Source organism: Polistes dominula, unplaced genomic scaffold (assembly GCF_049000335.1).
Source record: "Polistes dominula isolate Pdom_NZ unplaced genomic scaffold, Pdom_raw_medaka contig_84, whole genome shotgun sequence".
NCBI classification, from domain to species: Eukaryota; Metazoa; Arthropoda; class Insecta; order Hymenoptera; family Vespidae; genus Polistes; species Polistes dominula.
In genome coordinates, this window is record NW_028300944.1 from 888050 (window position 1) to 915911 (window position 27862).

Sequence of the window (27862 nt, forward strand, 5' to 3'; positions counted from 1 at the left end):
TATCTAAAATTATTTATATTTCACTTATCAAAAGAGAAATAAAATGATATTGAAAATATTTTATAAGCGTTTACAAATTTAGAATTTAAATTTGGCAGAATTTTTTGATTGGAAGAGAGAACAACCAATGAGATCATAGGAAGGCAGGGATTGGTTGATGTCTGTAACCAATAAAGATTTGCTGTCAACTTCAGAGCTAAGGAGGTAAAGATCAATCTCTGGTGTTTTCCGAGCGAGAATAAGAGAGGGATAGAGATAACGGGAATATATCGAGTGAGAGTGGGAGAGAGAGAAAGAGGAGGTGTACGCTAACGAAGGATAGGCTAATAGGACGTGCTTTGGAGAGTGGTGGGGGATTGTGGCGTAACGCGTAGAGGGTGGTGGGAGAGGGAGAAATCTGTCGGACGGGTTAGAACGGTGCGTGCTCCCGTGCGGTTGCGTGCTTTTTCGTTAGCGTAAACATCAGCTGTGTGTTTGTGTGCATCTCTCTCTTTCTTTCTCTCTTTCTCTCTCTCTTTTTCTCTTTATCATTTTCGAGGCCACGAGTCTCTTGGAAGAAATGACAGGAGCAATCGAGAGAACGGTCGCGATGCGTTTATCGTTTTCGTGAGGGTGGAAGAAAAAGCTTACTCGTGATATTGTCAAGGAAGAAAATAAGGCGGGCCGGATATATTCTATCTGTCATCACCCGCCTCTTCAACTTTAACAATAAGGCTCGATCGGGATAATGAACGGAGGAAACCTAGGAATACCTCGAGGACCCGAACAACATCCGCAGAGATTCGCCGATTACTTCGTCATATGCGGTCTTGATAAAGATTCGGGTCTCGAACCAGACAAATATTTCGGTGAGTCAAAAAACTACCCTTTTTATTTTTATTGATATGATTTATTAATGCACGTTACATTATACTGTCCTTTTATTATCTTTATTTTTCTTTTATTATTATTATCATTACGCCGTTATATTTTTTTATATACTTGTTGTTTTGCAACTTTTGTTTTTTTTCTTTTTTTCTTTTTTATCGTTTTACCCTTCAATCGACGTTCAAAGTTCTTTCGAGATTCTTTGAACGATATACTTTTTTATTTATTTTTTTTTTCGGTGGTCTATCTATCGTTTTCTTTCTACTCCCCCTTTTTCCTATCTCTCTTTCTCTGTTAGAGAGAACTTCACTTTCTTGTACGTGTGTATATGTGTGTGTGTTCTCTCCTATAGCCCCTCGGAACAAAATCCGTCTCGCGAAAGTCGCGTGATTGCGCAACGCGCCGACGGAGTTCACCGTTTTAACTACAATTTATTATTATGTGATATAAAAATCTGTTTTTTTTTCTTTTTTTTTTTTATTTAAAATCACGCACGCAAATTGTTTACAATTTTATAATAATGAAAAGAAGCTTCCTTCTATTTTTGTTTTGTTTTTAAATTTTATCATATCTATCGTTGTTTATCGTTTTATTTTTCAACATAAAATCACACACTCGAATTCGTAATCGAATCGAATCGAATCGAGTCAAATCGAATTGTTGACAAACTTCGCGAGAAATCAAATGAAAAGATAATAAAAATCTACGAAATATTTTGAATAACAATCACGATATTATTAGCATGAACGGTATAATAAGAGACAAGATTTAACCACGTGAGATTGAAGGCCATAGTCGAATAAATTGATCCATTTGTTATTTTCGATTTAATCGTACGTTACAAGATGTTTACCACCAATCAGTCGACGATGATTTATCTCAGTCAAACGAGTTGAGATTACTTTTTATATTTAACAAGTGGATATAATAATCTTTTGAAATAATAATTAGAAAATTCGTTTCGATCTAATTCCGCGTTGAATTTCACGCAATATGTGTGCGTGCATGCGTGATGCGTGTGAATTTCGAAAGCGCGCCATTATTCGAATTAAATTATTTCAAATAATTGCGCGGTAAAAACAAATCAATGCAGAGACTTTAAATTATAAAATAAATCATATTTAAGCGTTAATTATAATTAATAAATTATTATATAAACATTTTCTAACGTAATCTTTTTATCTTTATATTTATTTTGTTTGTTTTTTTTTGGTTATGTATAAAACAAAACATATCATTGACTTATATAGTAATAATTTCGCGATAATTGTTTAGATGAGATAATATTTATTAAAAATATAGTGTTGCACGTAAAGAAAGATAACATACTGATTAAAGATTATAATGCAAAAATATCGATGAACTTGATCGATTAGATGATTATAAAGATTTCCGTCGTCTTACATTAGATTATTATATTCCTATGATTGAAGCTGGGTCATTTTGTCGTTGATATATGTATAAGTGCACGTGTGTGTTTGTATGCATGTTTGTGATAGTCTTATCGGTGATATTTCATAGTCTATCATTTCTATACGCTTCATTTAACCGATCGTTCATCAGACACGAACCAATTCACTTCCTCGTTATGAAAATAATAGATTACTTTAATAAATTCATCAGCTATTATTTTAAATAAATAAATTTTGTTTAAATACAAAAACCGCATGAACTTATTGTTCAAATATTACGAATATAAATTATAACACTTTCGATACCACTTCCATATTGTGTGTTCAATCACGAACAATACTTTAGTCAAAATAATTGTTATTTTTATATATATATATAAAAATATCAGTTATTTTGACTAAAGTATTGTTTGAAAGAAGACATTTTTTGTTGCATAAATAGTATCTTTAAAGTATAGAAAAACAAAACATGGCATTGTAAAATAAAAAAAAAAAGAAAGAAAGAAATGGTTTCTAGAAACAGTGTTTGAAAAAAATCGTGGTCTCGAATAGGTTAATTAGAATAAAATGTAGAAATGAGAGGTTGTTGGATAATTATCTGTGATAGTTGTGTTGAAAATGACGTCAGAGGATTTGAAATAATTTTATTCACGCGTCGTAAGATTTGTTTGGTATTATTCTCTCGTTGTTATCCACTCGATCCTCCCCCACCCCACCCCACCCCACCCACCCCGTTGTTGCTTGTTTTCATTATTCCCCGTGAAATTCTTTGATAGGAATAGAGGAACAATGAGTGCACAGGAAACAGCAACGGATCTTCCTGAGAAAGTATCTAACCTCTCCCCCTCTTTCCGTTGCTTCCACATTTGGGACATGAGTGCGCTTTTCTGGGAAGAGTGTACCGAAAAGGATCGTTTTACATAAAGCGGGACTATCGTTCTTCTCTTATTCTCATTTTTTATCCTACATGAGAGTAAATGTTCACGTTCAAAAAGTGATATCGAGTGTCTACCTCCTCTTTTCTTTTTCATTTTTTTTTTTTCAAACGAAACTCATGGGAGAAAAATTAGTTCGTATTTCGCGCCATTGTCAATGCATTTATTCACGTGGGGTGGCAGATCGTTTTCATTGGTTTATTTGATTTATCGAATATTCGAATATAATCTCGAATCATTTCGATTGTATAATATTGGTAATGAAATTTGAGAGTATCATTTACATTTAGCAGAAGTTGTTTTAATAAATAAACGCGTGTGTTTGTGTGTGTGTGTCTACATCTTATCTTCTTTTTATTTTGTTATCAAACGAAATTCATGAGACAAAAATTAGTTCATATTTCGCGCCAATGTCAATGCATTTACTCACGTGGGATGGCAGATCGTTTTCATTGGTTTATTTGATTTATCGAATATTTGAATATAATCTCGAATTATTTCGATTGTATAATATTGGTAACGAAATTTGAGAGTATCATTTACATTTAGCAGAAGTTCTTTTAATAAATACACGTGCGTGAGTGTGTGTAAGTGTCACAATGGTTAGATAGTATCGTATAAAACTTATTTTAAATAATATTTGTAAGTAAAATTTTCAACCGTCTCACGATGACTTCTTTTTTGTTTTTTTTTTGTTGATTCAGTTACATATAGATTGAAATGTATTTATACATGAATTCGTGTTGATTCATTCAGAGCTCGGTCATCGAGCCGAACAAAGGTCATCTATTTTATATTCTCGATAAAATAGCAGCAGAAGAAGAAGAAGAAGAAGAAGAAGAAGAAGAAGTAGTAGAATGATATTGGTTTGTAATAAAATTTATAGTTTAACGTCGTGTTTATTTCATAACTTTTAACCTCTAAAAATTTTATTTAAATTTTAATCGAATATATATATGTGTGTGTGTGTGTTAATTAATACGATATACAATTGTTGTAGATTTGTTTTATTAACAAAATACAATGGGAGTTAATACATAAATGCAATTTGATAAAACATATATTTTTTAATTTCCAAGATGTCGGCCATGTTAGCACTAGTACTACTATAGTAGTAAGTACTACTATTATTATTATTATTATTATTATTATTTCTAAAATATAAATAAATAATAAAAAAATAAATAAATAATAAGTAAATAATAATAAATAAATAATAAAGAAATAATAATAAATAATAAATAAATAATAAAAATTTTAAAATATATTTTGTATTTTCCAAGATGTCTGCCATGTCACCCCTACTATTACTACTACTACTACTACTACTACTACTACTACTACTACTGTTATTTCTTTCTTACATTTAAATACATGTGAACGTGAATATAAAGTTAAAAGTAGCTCCCTTAGTTTTAGGAATTGTAGGCGTGAAAAATAGAATGTAGAAGGATTGGCGCCATCGTCATCTTTTCTTATCTTTTTTTCTTATTTTTTTCTTTTTCTTGCTCTTCTTCTTCTTCTTCTTCTTCTTCTTCTTCTTCTTCTTCTCAGTTTTCTTTAGTCATCATTTTCGTTTATCTTCTTCCCTGTGTATTCTTTTTTCGACATCGTAAGAAGACGAGGTTTCTTGGTACCTACTACAGATGCGAACGAGTTTCTGAGATTCTAAAGATACTAACTCCGTACTTTCCAGCAGCCCTGGCAGATGTTCATACACACATACATACACACACACGTCATTTCCTTTTTCTCGTACGATGATGGTCCACAAAGGAAAGAGGAACGGACCCGGTGATCTTATTCATTGATGATGGAGGGACTCCAAAAAAGAAAGACTTTCTTTTCTGTTCAACTTCTTCCTCCTCTTCTTTTTCTTCTTCTTTTTATTTTATTTTTTTTTTTTTTTAGTTTTGGTATTCAAGAAGAGAATGGATTATTTACAAGATTTTTTTTTTTTTATTACTTCAAAAGAAATAAAAATGTTTGAGAGGATATTCAACTTTGTTTTTGATAGTAACAGATGATACAAACATTTTATGAACTGTGTAATATTAATTGTAATAATAATAATTGTATTATATGTTTTGTAATGATATTTTATTTATTTATTTTTGATATATTCTTGATATATTATTATTTTAATTTATTAGTTTATTATATACTAATAGTATTTGTATAGATATGTTATTATTTATATTGTAATATTGTACTATATGTAATATTACTTATTTTTGGTATAGTATATTATGGATATATATTAATTTTGGTATATTATATTAAATTATGATTATAAATCTACTGATTTGTAATATATAATACTTAATAGTATTTGTATTGATGTGTGTATAATAATTTTTATTATAATATTATAGTAGTGTATATGATATTATATATTAATATATAATATTACAATATTAATACATAACCTTATAATATAGTATAAATGATATTACATATTAATATATTATATGTCAAATATTTTATATGTAATATTACAATAGTAATATATAACATTATAATACAGTATAGGTGATATTACATATTAATATATTATATAACATATTTAATATATAATATTACAATATTAATATATAACATAATATATTATATATGATATTACTTATTCTTATAATATACTCTTGGTATAATTTAAATATTTATTTAATATTGAAATATATTTGAATAATCTTTTAAATTTAATGAAATTTATTTATTTTTATTTTATTTTTATTATAATATTGTAATTATAAATCTACTGACATATAATATACTTAATAATACTTATATACATACATATAATAATTTATATTATAATACTATACTATACAGTATTCAAAATTATTAAAATTTATACATATTTTATATTATAAACATTTAACAATATTTCATTCTTCTTCTTCTTCTTCTTCTTATTATTATTATTATTATTATTATTATAATATCTAAAGATATATTTCATTTGAAATATTATTGATTCTAATGAACGTCACAAGTCTTCTCTCCATGTTTATCAAGGTAAACGTTGGGAGGGAGGGAGGGAGGAGGGGGAAAGGGGTGAAATAATGAAAGGAAAAAAAAGGGGTGGAAGAAAAAAAGTCACCTAAAACTATACTTGATCGATAGGGGATGAGAAAGTGCTCAACCCTCTGTTGGTCAGCAGACTGGCCAGTCATAAGTTTAATTGGAATATTGAAAGTACATTTGTATGAAAGAACAGAATACTAGAATCTACCCCCACCACCCCTTTCTCTTTTTTTCAATGTTTGCCATCCCTCGGTCACCATGTATGTAGATGTATGTGTGTGTGTATGTGTGTGTTCACAATTCTATTACTTTGGAAAGGGGACATCTCTGAAAAAAAAAAAAAAAAAAAGAATTCGGTTATGGTTGGTTAGTATTGTTCGTTGAACTGTGGACGATATCATACGTTTTCTTTCTAGTTACGTATACGATTTTTTATTGTTCTTTTTTTTATCTCTCTCTCTCTCTCTCTTTTTTTTTTTATTTTGTTATATACATTTTTTTATCTTCATACTTTTCTTTCTATTCTTTTTCAATTTAGTTTTTTCCTGTCCTATCTCGATTTTTACTTTTTTTTTGTATGTTGGTTATACGATTCGATTTATCAATCGCTTGGGAATACAAATATTGACTTATGTTAGTTAATAATTTTAATACAAACATTTTGTTTTATTTTATAAAAATATTGGTAATTTTATTTTATTGTTTTACTGTTAGTTTAATTAGGTCAATGATTAATTTGAAAATTTTGTAATATTTGTAATATTTGTAATATTCAAGAATTAACAATAGTTTAAAATTTGTTTTATAGGTTATGTAATTATTTTTTTATATTAGTATTAATTCATTATTGTTATTAATATTATTAAATATATATACATTTATTTATTTTTAATTATTTCTATATTTATAATAATTGTTAACAGCCATATTGTGCTGGAAAAACTAATACTCGTTCGATCACTAAAGTCAAGCAGCGCTGGACACGTTTAGTACTTGGATGGGTGACCGCTATAATATTAATTTTAATATATTTTGTTTTTTATTATATTATATATATTTAATTTATATTAATAATAAGAATTTTATCTTCTTCTTAATATATATAAATTACGTGTCATGTTGTTTGTCCGCAATGGACTCTTAAACTACTGAACCGATTTTAATCAAATTTTGCACACTGTGTGCAGTTTCATCCAAATTGAAAGATAGGATAGTTTATATATATAAATTACGTGTCATATTGTTTGTCCGCAATGGACTCCTAAACTACTGAACCGATTTTAATCAAATTTTGCACACTGTGTGCAGTTTCATTCAACTTGAAAGATAGGATAGTTTATATCTCAATTTATAATCGCAATATTATTTTATTAATCGCGAATTAGTTGTTTATTAACAAAGAGGCATGATTATCTCTGTTAGTTCGATAAGATTCTAACAGATGGCGGTATAAGGTAATTCGTTCACTTAAAGACGTGTGTTTCGGACACCCCTAGTATATATTTATAATTATAATATTGTAATTTGTAATATACAATTTTATATTAACACTAGATATATCACTATTTTCAGTATACCTATTTCTACCACTCTAGTCAAAATGACTGATATATAAAAAAAAATGCTTTTTGAGTTTTTCTTCCAGTCTTTAATTTATTCTTGAAAAATCTTCTTGATCTTGAATTACTTCTTGAAAAATTTTCAATAACAAGACGCGTAATTATTTACAGAAATCAAATGTTACATGAAGTAGAAATTTAGAATTAAAATGGTCCAACCAATCAAAATGACTGATCTGGTATAATCTAGTGTTAACATATATATATATAGAAATAATTAATCGAATATTTTATTAGTGTTGCAATTGAATGAAATTGATGGTGTTAGTGTAAGAGAGAGAGAGAGAGAGACAGAGGCAGACACTTTAAAGTGTTCTGAATATTTTTATCGGTGTCATCTACAGTGTTAAATAGCTTTCTAGCTATTGTAATAATTACTGACGATTCTGTTGTATGTTACAGTTACTTACTAACTCTTCTCGTTCATTAAATTCTCCCACAGCTTTTAGAATATATATATATATTGTAAAAAAAAAAAAAAAAACATGGACGAGATATTACGCATGTTTGAGAAAAAGGTCAGAGTTTATTTTCACGGTCTGTCTTCTCATCAAAAAAAAAAAACAAAGAAAGAGAGAAAGATAGAGAGAGAGGGAGAGAGAGAGAGAGAGAGAGAAAGAGCTAGCTGTACTATCGATTGTCTCTCTTTTTATCTTAACTTTAGATATATTTTTCATCTTCTTCATTTTATTTTATTCTTTTTTTTTTTTTTTTTTTTATTTACGTCAAAGCATGTGATATATTTTAATATATATATATACGTAACGTTTACGCATACTAATTAAACCATCATTTTTATTTAACACTAGATATACCACCATTTTCTACCACACTAGTCAAAATGACTAGTGTATAAAAAATAATGCTTTTTGAGCTTTGCTTCCAGTCTTGATTTACTCTTAAAAAAATAACAAAAAATGTTTAACAATAATAATTTTAATAGATCAATGTATTTATAGACATTTTGAAATAACAAAACGCTTAATTATTTACAGAAATCAAATGTTATATGAAGTAGACATTTTGAATTAAAATGGCCCCACTAGTCAAAATGACTACTCTGGTATATTTAGTGTTTAAGAAACATTTTTTCTTTTTTATAATTCAATTTTTTAGGATTCATTTTTATTCATTCATTATTCAAATCATTCATTTGTAATATTAAAACAATATTTAATTCGAGTAATTATTCGTAATATGTGGAATATAAGTTTTCCTTCGTTTTATTTGGCAGCCATTTTTTGTTGTTGTATTATTATTATTATTTTTTCTTCTATTATCTCTTACTCATCCTCCTACTACTACCACTACCAGTACTACTACCATTACTACTACCATCATCGTTTTAGTTCACCGTTAATTAGATTCTAAGAGGCTTTGAAGAGTCCGGAAGAAGTTGTTGAGTCTTTCAAAATTCACTGATACACTGACCATTATTGTGTTCGCCCACTTTAACGGCAAATTAGGCTTACCAGTTCAGTTCACTATTATCGATCAATATTTGTTTTTTTTTGTTTCTTTTTACTTTTACTTCCGATATTACAATACTTCACCCAATTTCATCTTTTTTACTTGTTTTTTTTTTTTTAAGTAGTAGTAGATTCTTCCGCATATCTTCAAAACATATCAAATTTAATTCATTATGAAATGTGTTTATTTTCTTGTTATTTTAGAAAGAGCATACAAAAAGAAAAGAAAAAAATGCGGAAAGAAAGTAAAATAAGCACGTTAGTTGGGTTTTAAATATTCTTTTCTCACTTTTTTTACAATCTTCGTTTTCTTTGTTTTTTTGCTCATATTCGTTATGAAACATCTTTCATGTGTATTACGTAGTACATATACATACATATATATATTACGTACGATCGTAAATCAGACGCGGAAGTGTTTAAAGCAGAGCTGAAGGCATGGGAACGTAGAATTAAAAGTGGAACGGACCACTTGTCGGCCGTTTACCGCGGATTAAAGTTAAACGTTAGACTCGGCTTTTACCGTGTCTGAAATCATTATATATGCATACACATATATATATATAAATGTACATACGAATGGAATTTTTAAAAAGTCACGTGAATTATTGAAAGCCAACGTCTCGTAATGGATCAATAATATTTAAACAAAAAAGAAGAAACAAGAAAAGAAAAAAAGAAAAACCTTTAAATCAATTAATCCTCATATAATCTATTATCGTAGTTTATAAATTAGCGCCATTTTCGACCGCGTCACGTGACCCCGGCGCAGACTAGTAGTTCACGTGACACTTCGCGCAGACCCGTGCGTCATGTGACACTTCGCGCAGACCCGTGCGTCATGTGACACTTACAGCAGACCGTGAGTCACGTGACACGCGTTGAACACTTCAAGCGGGAATTTTTAAATGCATAATCCATTTATATTCAATGTTTAACAAAGTATTTATTATTTTTTTTTAGTTTCTTTTGAAATGTAGTTATATAGAATGTTTTGAATAATCTAAATTAGATTTGTTTTATTGATTATGTGTTGTTTATAATAAGGGATGAATTAACATTTGTATAAGCCATATTTATTTCCGTCGTTTAAAGTGCACTTTTAAGTATCCCCCTTCGTGTAGAAATGACCCCGGTTTTGTACGATGACATCATGCAGGGGTGAAAGAGAAGTAGTTTGATGGTGGTAGTGGTAGAAGAGGGCGTAGTAGAAAGGAGGAGAAGGAGGAGGAGTAGTAGGGGGAGGGGAGAAAGAAAAAGAGAGGAAGTTTATTCGAGCAAGACAAGAAAACTTATTGCTAAGCAAGGCAGAGGTTTTTTTTTCTTCACGTTGTTTCATTGGATAAAGAATAATAAAAATAAATGTAAATTTAAATGTAAATGTAAATGGAAATGGAAATGTTCAATTGTACAAAGGTGATTATTCCTTTTTGTTAAATATAATATAAAATTTCAATGTTTGTTTTGTTAAATCATAAAAGATAAATGTTTGGATAAAATTAAATGGAAGATTGAATATTGTAATTTTGAATATTTTCATATCTCACAACAGGTGTTAAAAAGTTTCGAATAAGTTTCATGAGTAATATATATATATATTTTCTTCTTGACACTTTTTCATAATTATGCATAAATGTATGAATTAATTAATTATCGTTTATATGTATTCTAATTGAAATGAATAGAGAAACAGATGAAGATGGTAACAAAATTCAAAAAAAAAAAAAGAAAAAGAATTGAAGAAAAAATGGGATGAAATCATCATTGAAAGGAGGGTTTAAAGGGTGAAATAAATAGAACAAATCAAAATGGTAGACAAATATTCCGAGAAAAAACCGTGTTCTCTTTCTTCGACAACATTTTGTTTCTCCCACTCTAACCTCAAAAAGAAACAAAGAGAAAAACATAGAGGGTTGAACAATATTAGAACAACAACTTTTAAATTTGAATTTGCAATTGTAATTGAATGTAAAATTGTGTAATAAAATGATGATTACTTTGATAAAACGTATAACTTTTGTGTTTGTTTAAAATATATGTTAATAAATTATCTAAATAAATAAAATTGTGTCAAATGGAGTTAGAGAGAGAGAGAGAGAGAGAGAAAAAGAGTGGAATTTGATAAACGAATTTCCAAGCGAATGAATTCGAGTGATATTTTTTGTTTCTTCTTTTGGAATACTACAGTATGTATACAGCTCTGTATACATGCAATTCAGTAGCACTTATATGTGCACATGAGAGACGTACTTGTCATGGTCACGTTCGTCGAAAAGGTTCGTTATCCCAACGAACGCCTGTTCTCCTCCTCTTTCCTTCCTTCTCGTGCGTGCAACGCGCACTCGAATCAATACTTCGAGCTGGTTTTAGGGTCGTTCGTCGTTGTATTCCGTTCATCGGCCGTTTATCGTTGCTTTTCTACATCTAAAGAGAACCTTCAAGCCCTTTATAAGGATTATTACCTCATCTTATTAGATTGTCCCTAAAAAATGTCTTCCTTTGTTTGATGATATTTTTTTTTTATGATATTTTTTTCATGATAAGCTGAACAATATTGTTTGATATATCTTTGTTTGTTTGTTTGTTTGTTTGTTATTTTTGTTTTTACGTTATTTTACTAAAAAACAAAAAAGATATTAATTTTCTACTTTAGTTTACTTTTTTTATTATTATTTAAATTATTTAATATAAAAATTATTGTGTCTGTGGTATTATTAAAAAGATAGGAACTTTTGGGATGGTTGTTTAATTGTAAAATATTAGATTTAATATTTTACAATTAGTATTATAATTTATTTTTAATTGAAATATAAATTTAAAAAAATGTAATTTATTTTTATTAGGTTTAATATTTTACAATTATTAAAATTGTCTTTTCAAAATGATTATTTTCTTTCGTTCTTTTTATTTGCGATTTTTTTGTTGTTGTCTGATCTCTAACCTAAGAAACAAATTCTCAGAAGAAAATCTGGGGCCTGTGTGAAAGAGTGGGGGTTTATTATTTTTATTATTTACGATTTTATCTGGGGAAGGGGCAAACTTTATTAAGTTTTTTTCGATAGGGGTTGATCCTATATATATATATATATATATATATATATATGTTTTAATTCTTTTTCTTTCTTTCTTTTTATTTTTTTTCGGGTTATTAACCTAAGAAACGAATTCTCCGAAAAAAAATTTGGAGGTTAGGAAAAAGGGGTTTATTACTTTTACGATTTGGTTTTGGGTAGGGGGAAACTTTATTAAGTTATTTTGATAGGTTTGGTTCTATATATATATTTTTAATATAACAAATATTACTTTTGTTTTTTTTACTTTCTTTATTATAAGCTTAGAAATAAAATCTGTCGAAGAAAATTTGCTTTTGTCTTTTTTGTTTCTTTTCTTCTTACGGTTTTACTATGGAAAAACTTTTATTGGGGTTTGGTCGATAGGTTATGTATGAATTTTTGTCTTGTTTTCTTGTTATCTTATATATATATATTATATTACTTTTTTTTTTAGGTTAGTATCTTAGAATATGTCTTTTTCCCCCCCTTATTTCTCTTTCATTTATTAAAAATAAGAAATAAATTTTGTTCTTGTGAAAATCTGTGGATGTATTTTCTTTTTTCTTTCATGAGAAACGAAACTTTTGATTGGTCGATAAAAAAAAACCGCGTATCAAATTTTTATTAGAATTTATAAAAAGAAACAACAAAAGTATTAATAACTTTGTCCACCATTTTGTATTTGATTTCGTAAATTAATTCCGTCCGCCATTTTGTTATTTTCTCGACTAATTAATAATAATAATAATAATAATAATAATAATAATATTTAATATATATAATAGTTAATTTAATAATATTTATATCAAATTTTATATTTTTAATTGCGGATTTTGTCGCTAGGTGGCTTTTAAAAATCAGCAGTGACTTTTGGGTTGCTAACCCAATATTAAAGAATTAAACAATATATTAAATTAAATATATATATATATATATATATATTTATTTATTAAAGAATGAATTATTTGTTAATTGTTAATAAAAATTAAATTACATTAATAAATCATTCTGCGAGGATTTATTGTTGTTGTCGTTGTTTGCTTCAAGTAAGACGGACCGGATTGGTCATTTAACTTTAACCGGCAGAAGAAAATTCTCCTGCAATTTTGTATGCTCAATTAAACGCATTGACGACGTTAAGGGACCACCATCATCATCATCATCATTATCATCATAATCATTTCTTCTCAAAGAGAGGACGCAACACGTCATTCAAATTGCCGCCCTAGTGTCAGTTACCCCCACTCCCTCTCCCCCGGTTCTGTAACAAAAGAAATAATGAAATGGTTGTTGTTTTGATTCATTTTATTTTAGTTTGTAATTAAAATATGATTAGATAAATATTTATCGTTCAATTATTGTTTATAATAATTAAATTAATTAATTAATTAATCGAATATCACCATTTCGTATTTGATTTCGTAAGTTAATTTCGTCCGCCATTTTGGTTCAATTTCTCTCGACGAATTTGATTCGTCGAGCGGCACAAACGTTCGCGTTACTTGATATCTTAACGAATTATTATCAAAGTCAATTAATTATTATTATTATATTATAATTATTAGAATTTATTATAGTTAATAATTATTATTATTTCATTTGCATATAAAGTAATTGTATTGACTTCACGAAAAAGAAAATGGCGCTAATTTGAAACAACTCAATGAAACAAACAACACGAACTTTTGGTTAACTTTAATATTTATTTTAGTTTTATGTTTTTTTTTTTTATATTTTCCGTAACAGTTACCATGAGACACCATAAAGAGAGTTTTAGTAGGTTACTTATATTACTCTCACTTAAGTGTAAATGAGAGGAAAACGATGATTCCGATAACGTTTCGAGAAGGTAGTTTCAAATTATCCGATTATCCATCGTTTTCGTTCGTGGACGCAATTTCAAAACGGAGATTGACCTGAACGATAAGTTCGTTAAATTTCAAATTTACTTCCTCGATTAGAATTCAATCTTGTTTTTTCTTTTTTTATTCAATTTTTATTTTTATACTTTTTTTTTTTCAAAAAAAAAAAAATTCAAACACTTGTATAAATAATCCGTTAAAATTCAAATTTAAATTGCTCGATTAAAATTCAATCTTTTTTTTATTCAATTTTGATTTTTTTTTTTTTTCAAAATAAATCATCATCAATTCGTTTATATAATATTCGAAAGATTAACTACAAAACAAATATTTTCCATTCAAAAAAATTAAAAATAAACGTATAGTTTATATTAATTTCCATTTTATTCAAATTAATTTATCCCTCAGGGAATTTTAAAGAAAAAAAAATGATAAGAAAAGAAGAAAAAAAGAATATCCGAGATTACATCTCTCTATCTTTTTTTTTTTTTTTCGTGTGCGAGATAGTAAAACGCAAAGTATCTTATATATATACACACATACATACATACATACAACATATCATACAAAGATGTCATCTATACAAGAAGTATAGTTCATTTACAACGAAGCGTGGTGTACAAAGACGAGACGCTTCGCACAGGGGTTTCTTTCATTACGGGTTTTTCCGAGAAAGTCAGCATATCTCATCTAGGTTTGCGATCTCTTACTTCTCAGTTTACCAGAAAGACAAACACACACACACACACACACACAAACATACATTAGGTAGGATTTAGTATTTTTTTTTTTTTTTAAAAGTAGGCTACTTCAGCAACTCTGCCCATTTTTTTTGGTTTTGTTTTTTTTCTCTCAGTCTTCACTCTGTTTTTTTTTTTTTTTTTAGAAAAGGCGTAACCGAGCTTTGAGAATTCACTTTACCCCCCCCCCCCCGCTCCTCCACCCCCCCAAAAAAGAAAATAAACAAACATCTTCGTAATAAACTAGAGTAGTACACTTTAAATAGTTGACTTACGTAGTATGTTTTAAATCGCGCGCGAAAACACATTTTCAAACAATAAAAGTAACACACGGTTTCTCTTTTCATTTAGTTTCTTAGATAACAATATCTAATTCTTATGTAACCATTCTAACGTTACTGTAAAACAATATTTATGGGAGTGTTACAAACAAATACAAATGTAAACGTATTTATTCAAACAAAAATGTGAAATGAAATTGTTTACAATTTAACAAAGTATATTCAATTATTTCGCAGTAGTTAACAAACAAGTTTAATTATTGTTACTGTTTATTTAATCTTTTATACATACTGTAAAATAAAAATATTAAAAAAATATACATAAATATCAACAGTTGATAATAAATAAAAAATAAAAATGTAATCAAAAAGATAAAATCAATTGCCTGTTCAAGGATGGAAATGGATAAGGAAAAAGGGGATTTGATTATGGTAAATGAAGGATTCCTGATGTTACATTTTGAATGTAGTAAAAAGTAGAAACACACACACACACAACAACATAGTTGAAAGAATAAGACAATACGGTATAGTTGTGTCATAAAAAGGGAGAAGGAATATAAAAAAGAAATAAAAAGAGAGAAAAATCGAGGTATCTCTCTCGGAAACGAAAAGAAGAAGGGGGGGGGGGCGGTTAGGTAGGGTGAAACCACCCTCCTCCCTTTTTTTCTCCCTTCTATCGCGAACGATTAACCTCGTATATAGAAGAAGTACTCTTGTATTCGCTAGGTACTCTCTGCGGTAGTTGGAAGTTTGCCAAGACGTCAACAGTCTCATTCAGGTCGAGCCTGGGGGATATGTACCACGTTCAATAACAACTTGCCTTAACCCCCTTTACCTCCCTAAAAACCACAAAGCCCGGCAAATTTGAATTTTTTTGTTTCTCTTTTTTGGTTATTCTTTTATCCACGTATTTGGGTGAATATGAAAAGTTCATGCGTTCGTTATGTTACAAATTGTTTTATAAATTAATAACGAATTGTACTTTTTTTTCTTTTTTTAGTAAAATTTACTTTGGAAATGTTTATTTTGAAAAAAACCGCACAAACTTTTCTTTTAAACTTAAAAAGAATCAACATTTAATTGTTCGTCATTTGTTTTCTTGAATAATAATTATTATTCTATTTAATATTACTATGGTGACATATTTATTTTTTATGTTTTTCTATTAATGTAATACTTTTTTCATTAGATTTGAATTTTTCTTAATGAACCGCGCTTTTTTCTTAAACCCGCGAAATTTAAATTCATTTTTAATTACCCGCGCATTTTCTTAAACGCGCGTAATTTAAATTCATTCTTAATGATGCTCTTCTTTACCATTTGAACAACCCCCGCGAAATTTGAATTTTTTCAAAGTCAGCCATTTTGCTTCTCCTCATTTGAAAAGATTTCTTTTCGTTAATATTCTTAGATAGTAGTAGTCGTGTTTATAATCTGGAAAATGGAATCATGAATTACATATATATATACTTATATGTACATGTATAAGTAAATATATATGATGTTCAAGAGCATAACTGTATCAGTTTATCAAGACATCTCTGATAACTCGATACGCTTGCCTGTTCATAGCAATAACCTCGTGTGCATATGTATGCATTTATTTGTGTGGGTGTATGCCAATGTGCAGCAGCTTTTGCTAGACAGTAATTTTCCGGAGTTACGAGGAGAATATTCTAGCTTTCTATGTGTTGCATTAACGTGAGAATTTATGACTCGACCGAATGATAATAATGCATTAAGGAATATGAAGCTTTCCTTTAACGTGGGAGTATATATTATGCATAATATTTTGATATTAGTCAGTGAAACATAGTGTCCAATCAAAATACATATATAATTAGATACACATAATTATATGTTCGTGTGCAATATACACAAATATAAACAATTAGCTACTTTATTACCATAATTTTCATCTTGATTCATATTTTATATTATGAATAACACATAAATTATTTAATTTTAAATCTTACTATAATGAAATCTTTCATTAATTTAATCCAAAAGAAAAAGAAATCGTAAAGATAGAATTTTTTTCGATTTATATTTGCCGCCAATTTTACGAAATATTTCATTTAACTAACAAAGTTTTTTAAAGACACTTTGACAAGAAAAAGGGATATTAACTTTTCGTTATATTTTAATGGACAGTATAAAAATAATGTATAAATAAATTATTAAATAAATTTAAACTATATTCTTTTTTATAATAACAATTTGGTTATCTAACATATAAAATGATTTTGTCTCACGTAGTTAGTAATGGCGCGATGTTATGCACGCATCATAAAGCACGAATGTAAAGTTTTGTTTTGCGTTTATATTACTTGAGATGAAGAAAGGAATGCAAATGAAGTTTGAAACGAAATAGAAATAGAAATATAAATATAGAAATAGAAAGAGAGAGAGAGAGAGAGAGAGAGAGAGAGATGACGTTCATTTTATTTAAAAACATATTTAAGAAGTTGGTAACCAGGTCATGGTCTTTTTACTCGTCGTTTAAGTAGTTGCTCTTGTCTTTCATCGTTGGATATCTGTCGTCTATTAGTTAAGTGGAAATACTTCGATGCATTTTTATCATCCTCTACTGCAGTTTCGTCACGTAGTCATTTTTATATTTAAAAAAAAAAAAACTTTAAATTCACTTTTTAAATCAAATGTCAAAACCATTCGAATATTTTCAAGCATTTCTATTGGTTCGAATAAACCAATATGGCCACGTCGTTTGAATTTTACTCTAACATTAGAAAAAAATGCAAAAATAATTAACTGCACGTTTAAATATTACAAAAGTTCATTTAAATTAAATTCATTTATTAACATTGTATTTGTTTATAAATTATAGGAGATTCTTTACAATGCACACCATTGGATCGAGCATACAAGAGCAAAGTTTTAGGACATTATCCGGATTCGGTACCATGGAACCCATTCGACGAGCATGCAGTTTGTATGGTACATTCCATTTCATTTAATTAAAAAGAAAATATTAAGGTTAACCCCAAAAGTTCATACTTTGTTTTTAAATGAACATTTACAAAAAAAAAAACAATAATCCATTATGCAGTTTCAAAGTAAAGTTTTAAGCCCAATAACGAACTTTTGTGATTCACCGTAATAAAACAAGATTAAAATATATGAAAAATAATTAATAATAATAATAATAAAAATAAATGGTTTTTTTTTATTTTAGCTATGTCTACCAAGTGGTTTGAGATTTCGAACCCAGAAACATTCGGTGGAGCCAACGTTTCATTCATTTGTCCTTACCAAAGAAGATGGTCACAGAACTTATGGTTTCAGTTTGGTATTTTATGAGGAATGTCGTAATCGTAATATATGTGCTGCTATGCAAACGTTGCAAGCGATGCATATCACAGAATTGAGCAGTGGTCAAAATGGTACACCCCCAACGTGAGTTTTACTTCATTTTCATGGATCCTATTAACTTCATGGATAGATTAGTATCAAAATATTTGATAAAGAAAGATGGCGTTAAGATTTAATTGACATATTTATTTTAGGGCAAGAAAGGGTCAAGAGGGAGGACACAACACCAGATCGTTGCCACGTCATTTTAAATTGTCAGCTCATTCACCAAGTGCAGCATTAGCTTATTACGATTCAACCAAAGATAAATTATTAGTGACCAAGTCAATTTCTTTACTTTGCCAACAACCCTATCTTCACGCGGCCAGAATGTTCCTCACCAATCTATACAAGTAAATTAATTTCATTGTTTATTACATCATTTGATTTTATATTTTAATGAAATGTATTATTTTGCGTTCAGATGTGTTCCTAGGCATCCGGGACCTGGCCTTAGTTTAGAATCCTACGTGTACAATCTTCTGTACAATGTACCAGTACCGTTAGCTGGAAAATCATTGAAATTTTTTATACCAAACGATGAACCAGCTAAAGCTCCATTAGAATTAGTGATACATCAGCCAAAACCATCCCGAGAATTACCTTTGTTGGATTATCCTTTGAAAGACGTGTTTACCTGGCTAGGGGCTGACTGTGTTATACAATTGTTCACTTGTGTTCTATTGGAAAATCAAGTTTTACTCAGAAGCTCGGATTTCAACAAACTCATGGTCGTATCCGAATGTATAACTGCCCTTTTGTTTCCATTTTCTTGGCAACACGTTTACGTGCCCATATTGCCAGCCAGTTTACATCATTTCTTGGATGCACCGGTCCCGTTTATTATGGGATTGCATGCACAAAGTGAAGGTGGTGTATTAAAAATTGCTAGCGAAGTGAGTATGCCGTTTTATTTGTTTCTATTAAATCAAATTGATTTGAATGAGATTAAACAAATTAAATTGTTCTTTGATTTGTAGGCAAATCTTTGTTATGTAGATATAGATAAACAAAGTAGCCAATTCCCGGAGGAGTTGCCGGTATTTCCACATAAGATGCAATTTATTGCTGAAATTAGAGCACTTTTAAATAAGTACAAAGTACCACTAACGGGAAAGTACGTCAGTATTTTTCACGTTATTTATTTATTCGATCTGAATTTAACAAAATGTACAATCATCGTTTTGTATTTGTTAGAATAATGAAATATTTGTTTGTAGGACTGATAATATGCTCGTAAATTATGTCAATGGTGACATTATGACTAGCAGCTTGACTCTTCCTGGTTCTGGTTTTCACCTTCCACGTAGAAAGCATTCGTTACACGATGTTTTAGATTGGGACAGACCTGATTCCACACAGCAAACGGATGCCTTTCAACGTATCGTTGACATAGTTAAAAGAACGGGTACAAATTATGAACAAGAAATTATTTTTACAATTGTCACAATTGAGGTTAAAATTTATTGAAATGTTTTTTAAAACTTGTGTATGTTGAATTTAGGTGTAAATGTAGATGATATTGATCCCATGGAGGATACCAGTGATGATAAAATACTCACACCGCAAGAGGAATATCAAGAAACGTTAATTTTTAATAACGCCATTAGGGAAATTTTTTTGAATCGTTTTGCACAAATGTTTTGTTGTTATGAACATTTTGTTATTCAACCTAATCAAAATAAAGAAGAATGGTTGAATAACAGAGACAGTATGCATGTGTTTGATAAAGCTACCTTTTTATCTGATCAACCTGCCCAACATCTACCATTTTTATCAAGATTTTTAGAAACTCAAATGTTTGCTTCCTTGGTAGATAGCAAAGTTATGTCAACTTGGAACGAACTTGATTATAATATCAAAGTTTTTGACGATAGAATTACATTTTTAAGGTTAACTTCTTTTAGAAAACTTTTGATTAATTTCTCTAAAATTTATGATTGAGATAGATTGATTTTATTTCTTTTATTTTTTTTTTTATAGGAAAAAAGTTGGCGAAACTATTATAAGATCGACGCGTTACGAAACTTGTACGAGCATTTCTGAAACTGAAAAAGTATTGGAACAGAGATTAACCAACGTTGATTTTGAAACCAATCCGCCAATCGAAATTGTTCCACACAGAGCTGCGTATTTTCGAAGTTTTCCTTTACTCGATTCTGTAGCGTTAAATAAAGAACCTGCTCAAAGGTATATCATTTTATACATATATATATATAATACATAAATTGAATGAAATGATTAATAATGGCTGCTTTTATTTTTTTTTTCTGCTATTCCGATAGTATTCTTCGGTAAGATATTAATATTACAATTGTATGTAGTATTTTTTTGTATTATTTTGTTTATTATTTAACCCTTTCGCTTCGAGCGCTGTATATATCCGGCAGCCGCGCGATGACTTGTGCGTACGAGCGCCGTATATATCCGGCAATCGCCCGATGACTTGTACGTACGAGCGCCGGATATATCCGGCATCTGCGCGTCCGACATTTTGGCGGACTGGACTGCCGAAGTGAAAGGGTTAAAATTCATTTTGAAAATACGATTAGATTCTGAAATATTTGTTTTTACTTGTAGTAGTAGAAAAGGACAGACACAGTGGAAATATAAAATGAAATCAATGGAATCTAATGGGAAAACGGTAGCACCACAAGAATCTCAGTCACCACGACCACAAACTAAACTCTCTGCTGATATGAGTCCAGCACTGATAGCACAAGCTAATTGGACTTTTGTTGAAAAATTACTCAAGGTAAAATACAGGCACATATTATAAACAAAAAACACGTGTACAATATTATTACATTTATTTCATATACTTGAATTGTTTGTTTTGGTTTCATAAAAAGGATTGTAAATCTAAAACGAAAAGAATGTTAGTCGAGAAAATGGGTTCCGAAGCATTTGCTTTAGGACACGCTAAAGAATCTCTGTTTGGCGTAGAAGAAAATACATTAGTTGCTAGTCTATGTGATTTATTGGAAAGGATATGGAGTCATGGTTTACAAAATAAACAAGGAAAAAGTGCACTATGGTCACATCTTACGACTTATCAGGAATCTGAGGAACGTAACGATACTAATAAAACTGATCCCAACTTTCTTTCTCCTGGTGAGTTAAACTTTTCAATTTATTATAAATAAATATAATTAACGAGAACTAAATGATTTTTCAATGTAAATAACCATAACTTTGAGAATCATTGTTTTTTTTTATTGAATAATATTTTCATTATAATATACCCAATGCTAATAAATATATGAATTTTTTTTTTATATTTATCAGTGATGCTTATGTATTAACATATTGGTGAGGTTTTCATATAATTAATTAATTCATTCATTCAATTAAATTACTAATTTGAAATTCGAATAAATATTTTCACGGAACATTTGTTGTTGCATCACTGATGCCTTATATTATAGCTAATTGTGTTGCACCATTTCTTTTATTGTGCACAAAAGGGTGTCTATAACTAAAAATAATTTATATACATGGTGTTTGTATATAAAACCAAAATAAAATGTATATATAATATATAGATTATAATATAATTAATATAATCAATTTAATATATGGCAACTAAGCCGTTGCTAATTTTAAAAAGCCATCTATCGGCAAAATTCGTAATTACTTTAGTTGCTATATATATATATATTATTAATAATTATTCATTATTAATTAATAATAAATTTAATTATATTTATATTGGATTGGCAACTAAGCCATTGCTAATTTAAAAAATCACCTACCGGCAAAATCCGCAATTACCTAGTTGCCATAATTCTTATAATATTATATATATTATAATAATTATAATATAATTAATATTTAATATTTATATAATATAAATTATATATTATATATATAATAAATATATTTTAATAATTATTCAATAATAATTAATAATAAATTAAAAATAAATTAATTGATGAATAATTGTGTATGTGTGATTATTTGGAAGCTGTAATAAAATATTGAAACTGCTTGTAAAAGTTATGACACCCTTTATTTATACAGCTTAATGTTACAAAATGTTACTAAGAGACATATATATATATATTTGAAACACTATTTGTCATATAATTATTATTTTATAAAATGTCATAAAACCATTTTATGATGTGTTCCGGAAATGCAGCCTTAGCGTGGTGCGTGCTACGGAAACGTCTCGATTGTACGTGTCACAAAAACTTATTTTTTAAGATAATTAACTCTATTTAAAGTAGATGATTAGTTACTCATTCGTAGATAACCCTGCACTATTTAGTTGTAAGTGATTTTTATCTACAAAAGTTTATATTTCTTATTGCTGTCGTTGTTCCATTTCATTCGCCATTTTCTTTTTTCTTGCACAATTTCAATATTTCATTTGATTTATTTTACATTATATAATATTTTATTTGCAAATGACGAATTTTTTTAAATGTTTTCTCATTTTGTCTCATATGTGTTTGTTTTTATTTTTTAACTTTTGATTTTATTTTTATCAGTACCCAAGAAATCAGTACCAAATAAACTTTTTGGGTTACCGGATCGTTTAATCGCAACATTAAAGAGCAGAAATATTTTTGTGATTGCTTCATATATCAAGGAGAATTTGAATGGTAAGCCTTGTCATTGGCTTGCCATAAGAATTATTCAAGTTTGACTAACAATACTAATTTATATTAATTATTAATATTATTATTTACAGATTTTCATATTGTTTTATATCAAAACTAAGATATATATTTTTTGATTACATTTTGTTCGTTGTGTATATACATATATATATTTTTTTTATTTGTTTGTTTGTTTATGCATGCATATTTCATTGCAATTATAATTTTTATCATTTATTTATTAATTGTACAATAGCTTGATCCTTTGTAATCGTCTCTTATTTGTATTATTTTTAAATAATTATTAATGTTTTGTTTGTAAATTAGTCACAGCATGATAATCTTATCCATTATTTTGTATAAAATTATTGTATCAAACCTATTCACGTCCTACTAGGCATGTTGCTTGTATTTTAATTTAAACAATGTTATATTTATAATTAAGTTTATTAAAATTAACATAATAAATGAATTTTATAATCAAATAGAACTTAGTTTGTCAGAAAGAGTATTAGTTTGATCGTAGGTTTTGAAAATAATTATTTATTTTCTATATCCTGTGTGTGCCATTTTTATATTGTTTATACATTGATACAAATAATAATAATAATAATAAAAAAATGTATTTTTAATTATTAGATTTGTCAAATCTGGCATTAGAGACTGACGTATCACCTACGAGAGTAACGGACAAGCACAAATCTCCTGGAGAAAGAAGAGCAAGTGGACCGGAACATTTACGTCCATTACCTGAGTCATTGATTTTTGATATTAGAAATGTTCAAGCTATGACGGACATTAAAACGCACATTGGATACGCCAGAGCATGGGTTAGATTAGCATTGGAAAAAAATTATTATCCAGACATTTAAAAACATTGTTATCCGATACGGAACTTTTAAGGTACGTTAATATTTAATTAAATAATATTTAACCCGTTGACTGACAATTACAAAACTCACGTAGTTCTTTATAGTAACTTGAATCTCGTAGTAAGTGTGTGTACCAAAACTACAATTTTTGATTAATTACAAATGGTTATTTGAATTTAATTATTAAAAAGATTTAATTATTTATATGATGTAAAAAATATTAATTATCAATTATTGTAAATGCCATTACAATATTATAGAAGTAACTTGAATCTCGTAGTAAGTGTGTATCAAAATTGCAATTTTAGATTAATTTCAAATGGTTATTTGAATTTAATTATTAAAAAGATTGAATAACTAATTTATATACTGTAAAAAATATTAATTATCAATTATTGTAAATGTCATTACAATATTATAGCAGTAACTTGAATCTCGTAGTAAGTGTGTATCAAAATTGCAATTTTAGATTAATTTCAAATGGTTATTTGAGTTTAATTATTAAAAAGATTTAATAATAAATTTATTTAATATAAAAACCATTAATTATCAATTATAGTAAATGTCATTACAATATTATAGAAGTAACTTGAATCTCGTAGTAAGTATGTGTATCAAAACTGCAATTTTTGATTAATTTCAAATGGTTATTTGAGTTTAATTATTAAAAATATTGAATAACAAATTATATAATAATTTAATACAAAAAATAAAACAATATTGTATCATAACTTTAATCTTAATATATATAAATTACGTATCACGTTGTTTGTCCGCAATGGACTCCTAAACTACTGAACCGATTTTAATAAAATTTTGCACACTGTGTGCAGTTTCATCCAACTTGAAATATAGGATAGTTTATATCATTCTAACAGATGGCGGTATAAGGTAATTTGATGACTTAAAGACATGTGTACTGATTGTGAGCCACAGCAACGCATGGCGGGGCACCCCTAGTATTATTATATTTTGTAAAATTTCATCCATTTTTAAAAATAAAAACATGGCACCCAAAGAGTAAAACGCTTTAAATATGTCTGACAGTCAATGGGTTAATTAAAAATGAATCAATAAAATAAATTTTGATTAATTTTTATATTACTTTCTATTTGTTTAAGGGGTCAATATAAAAGATCAGCATTTTTACGTTGCGAGGAAGAAAAGGAACAATTTTTGTATCATTTATTGACGTTAAACGCAGTTGATTATTTTTGTTTTACAAATAATTATCCAACTACTAAATTACCATACAGAGTCGTCATATTTCCTAGTCGTAAAGCAAGCGCTGCTACAACATCTGCTCATAGTTGGATCGCCATTTCTGGCACGTTATGCGAAACTAATCCAGTACCGATTCCTAAAAGTGCATTAGAATTTGTATTTCATGTAAGTATTATTATTATTTCATTTAAATAACAATCATCATGACATATATCATCTATTATATATAATTTTATGTTGTTTAGCATAAAAACTTAGGTGTCCTATCAACTTTACGGATAGGCCATGACAATACTGGTCCTTCACCTAGATGGATGGTTGAACACGTGGTGGTAAGAAACGAAGTGACTGGACATACATTTAAATTTCCTTGTGGAAGATGGCTTGGTAAAGGTATCGATGATGGATCTACGGAAAGATTGTTAGTTGGTGCTTTAGTATCACGTAGTATTGATAACGAAGAATTGGTTGAATCTTGTTCGACTCCTCCAAGATGTAGATCTCCAAGTATACCAAGGAAACCTATGTTATCACTAGATGAATTACAATATATTCTTGGTAAGTATTTTAAAATATTGTTGTGTGTGTTTCATTATTGTTTTTTTTTTTTCTTAAAAAGTAAATTTGATGATTTTCATTTGAACAATTGTTGTTGCAGGAGAAGCTGTAAATGCAATAGTTAAATATCATTACATAAGAGAGTGCAAAGATAATTCATTAACTGCCTTAATTTGTGGCGAAGGTGGACTCGTACCTTCCTTAGAACAAATCTTTTTATTTGGTTTTAAAAGTCAAAGAATATTTGGTAAAAATTTATACGTTTGGGATTATTTCTGTAAGTATAACCTATTTATTTTATGTTCCCTTATATATATATATATATATCTATTTGATAATAATTGTATGTTCATTTGTATTAAAACTTGTAGTAAAAGTGAGACAAGACTTTGAGACGTCTTTGATGGATGAAATGAATTCCTCGCAGAAATTATATTGGAATAGAAAAATGCAATCGGATAATGATATGAATATTAGAATATTGAGAGGTTATTGTCAGCTTATTGATAAGATTAATATAATTAGTCAAAATTTGGGAAAAGATGGAAAGTTTCAATTGTTCATTTGTTTGGCGATAAGGTAAAATAATGAATCAACAAAATTAACCCTTTGCACTCGAACGGCGTCGAATTAGCACCCAGTTTAAGTGACAACTCGAACGGCGCTGACACGGCGCCCGGCAGATATAAGTGACAACTCGAATGGCGCTGATACGGCGCCTGGTAGATTTCAAGTCTTTTGTTATTTTATTTGTTTATTTACGATTTATAATAAATTATTTCTTTTAAGATCTACTTGAAGGGTTGAAAAGGGACTGTAACTCTTGAATTGTTGGTTAGCTCAAGTAAAAAAGGTCCTCGAGTGCAAAAGGTTACAAGATGGCGTATACACATTTTCCTTTTTACTTGTATTTTATATAAAAATGTTTGATGTTATTTAGGGAACAATTGTTGCAACGTATGCTGCGTCCAATGAGCTTGGCATATTCCACCGCAGACATGTACGATGAGGTTTCGTTTTTAAGAAATCCATCTTTATTGTCGTTCCTCATACATATTCTTGAACCACTTACCGCTTTCCATATTGTCCTTGAAAAAAGTTTGACGTATGGAATCTCTAGTATATGTTAATCTGTTAATACATTCCGTGTTCGTATACTTTGGTCAAAAGCTTCATCAAAATGTGGTAAGATTGACAAATAATTAAATGATGATTTTATTTATTAGGGGACCTGAAAAGTAATGGCGTTTCTACGCATGCCAATTTTTATATTTTAATTAAAAACAAATTGATTTTGATCTGTCCATTATTAAAAGTTTACATAAATAGATGAAAAAAGGGTTGTTGATAACGTGATTGATTATGTTATTGATTAAAAATAAACATTTGTTAAAAATTTAAGGTTAGAAAGTGACATTACTTTCTGGTCCACCTAATATTATTCATTTTACAAAATATACTCACATTCTTTTAATTATTTTTTTTTTTTTAGGTTAATACCAAAAATGCAAACACAATGTTATGCATTCATTTTATACGTTGTTAAAGTCTCAAGACTTATAGGGGAAAAAAAAGACCGGTTTTGTATATAGAAAAAAAAATAACCGGTGAAATCCCTGTGAAGAAATCATTTGCTAAATGTTGCAAAGAATTTTATTATTACGATATATATATATATAAAAACGGAATATTTAATGAAAAAAAAAAAAGAAAAACCATTGAAGACTGTTACTGGTGAATGTAAAAATAGAAATTTTTAGATAAGAAATTATTAACAAGGGTTATATGTGTATGAGAGAAAGAAAGAGAGAGAGAATGTGAAAATGGCGGAATAAGAAAATGACCGAATGAGAAAATGGCGGAATAAGAAAATGGCCGAATGAGAAAATGGCGGAATAAGAAAATGGCCGAATGAGAAAATGGCGGAATAAGAAAATGGCGGAATAAGAAAATGGCGGAAT

General features: G+C 28.5%; 1 protein-coding gene across 1 annotated transcript; it reads left to right on the forward strand.

The window, feature by feature from the left end:
* The first annotated feature begins 379 nt into the window (after positions 1-379).
* pns (DENN domain containing pinstripe) lies at positions 380-27862 on the forward strand. The gene is given in 22 exon segments (XM_089171669.1): positions 380-848; positions 18117-18226; positions 18465-18685; positions 18796-18993; positions 19065-19536; positions 19621-19757; positions 19861-20048; positions 20145-20532; positions 20624-20830; positions 20926-20934; positions 21221-21395; positions 21493-21754; positions 22785-22820; positions 23137-23250; positions 23887-24090; positions 24093-24150; positions 25241-25508; positions 25589-25901; positions 26002-26178; positions 26273-26480; positions 26842-27086; positions 27394-27862. Coding segments are annotated over 21 exon segments (4056 nt in total). The 5' UTR covers positions 380-727; the 3' UTR covers positions 27032-27086; positions 27394-27862.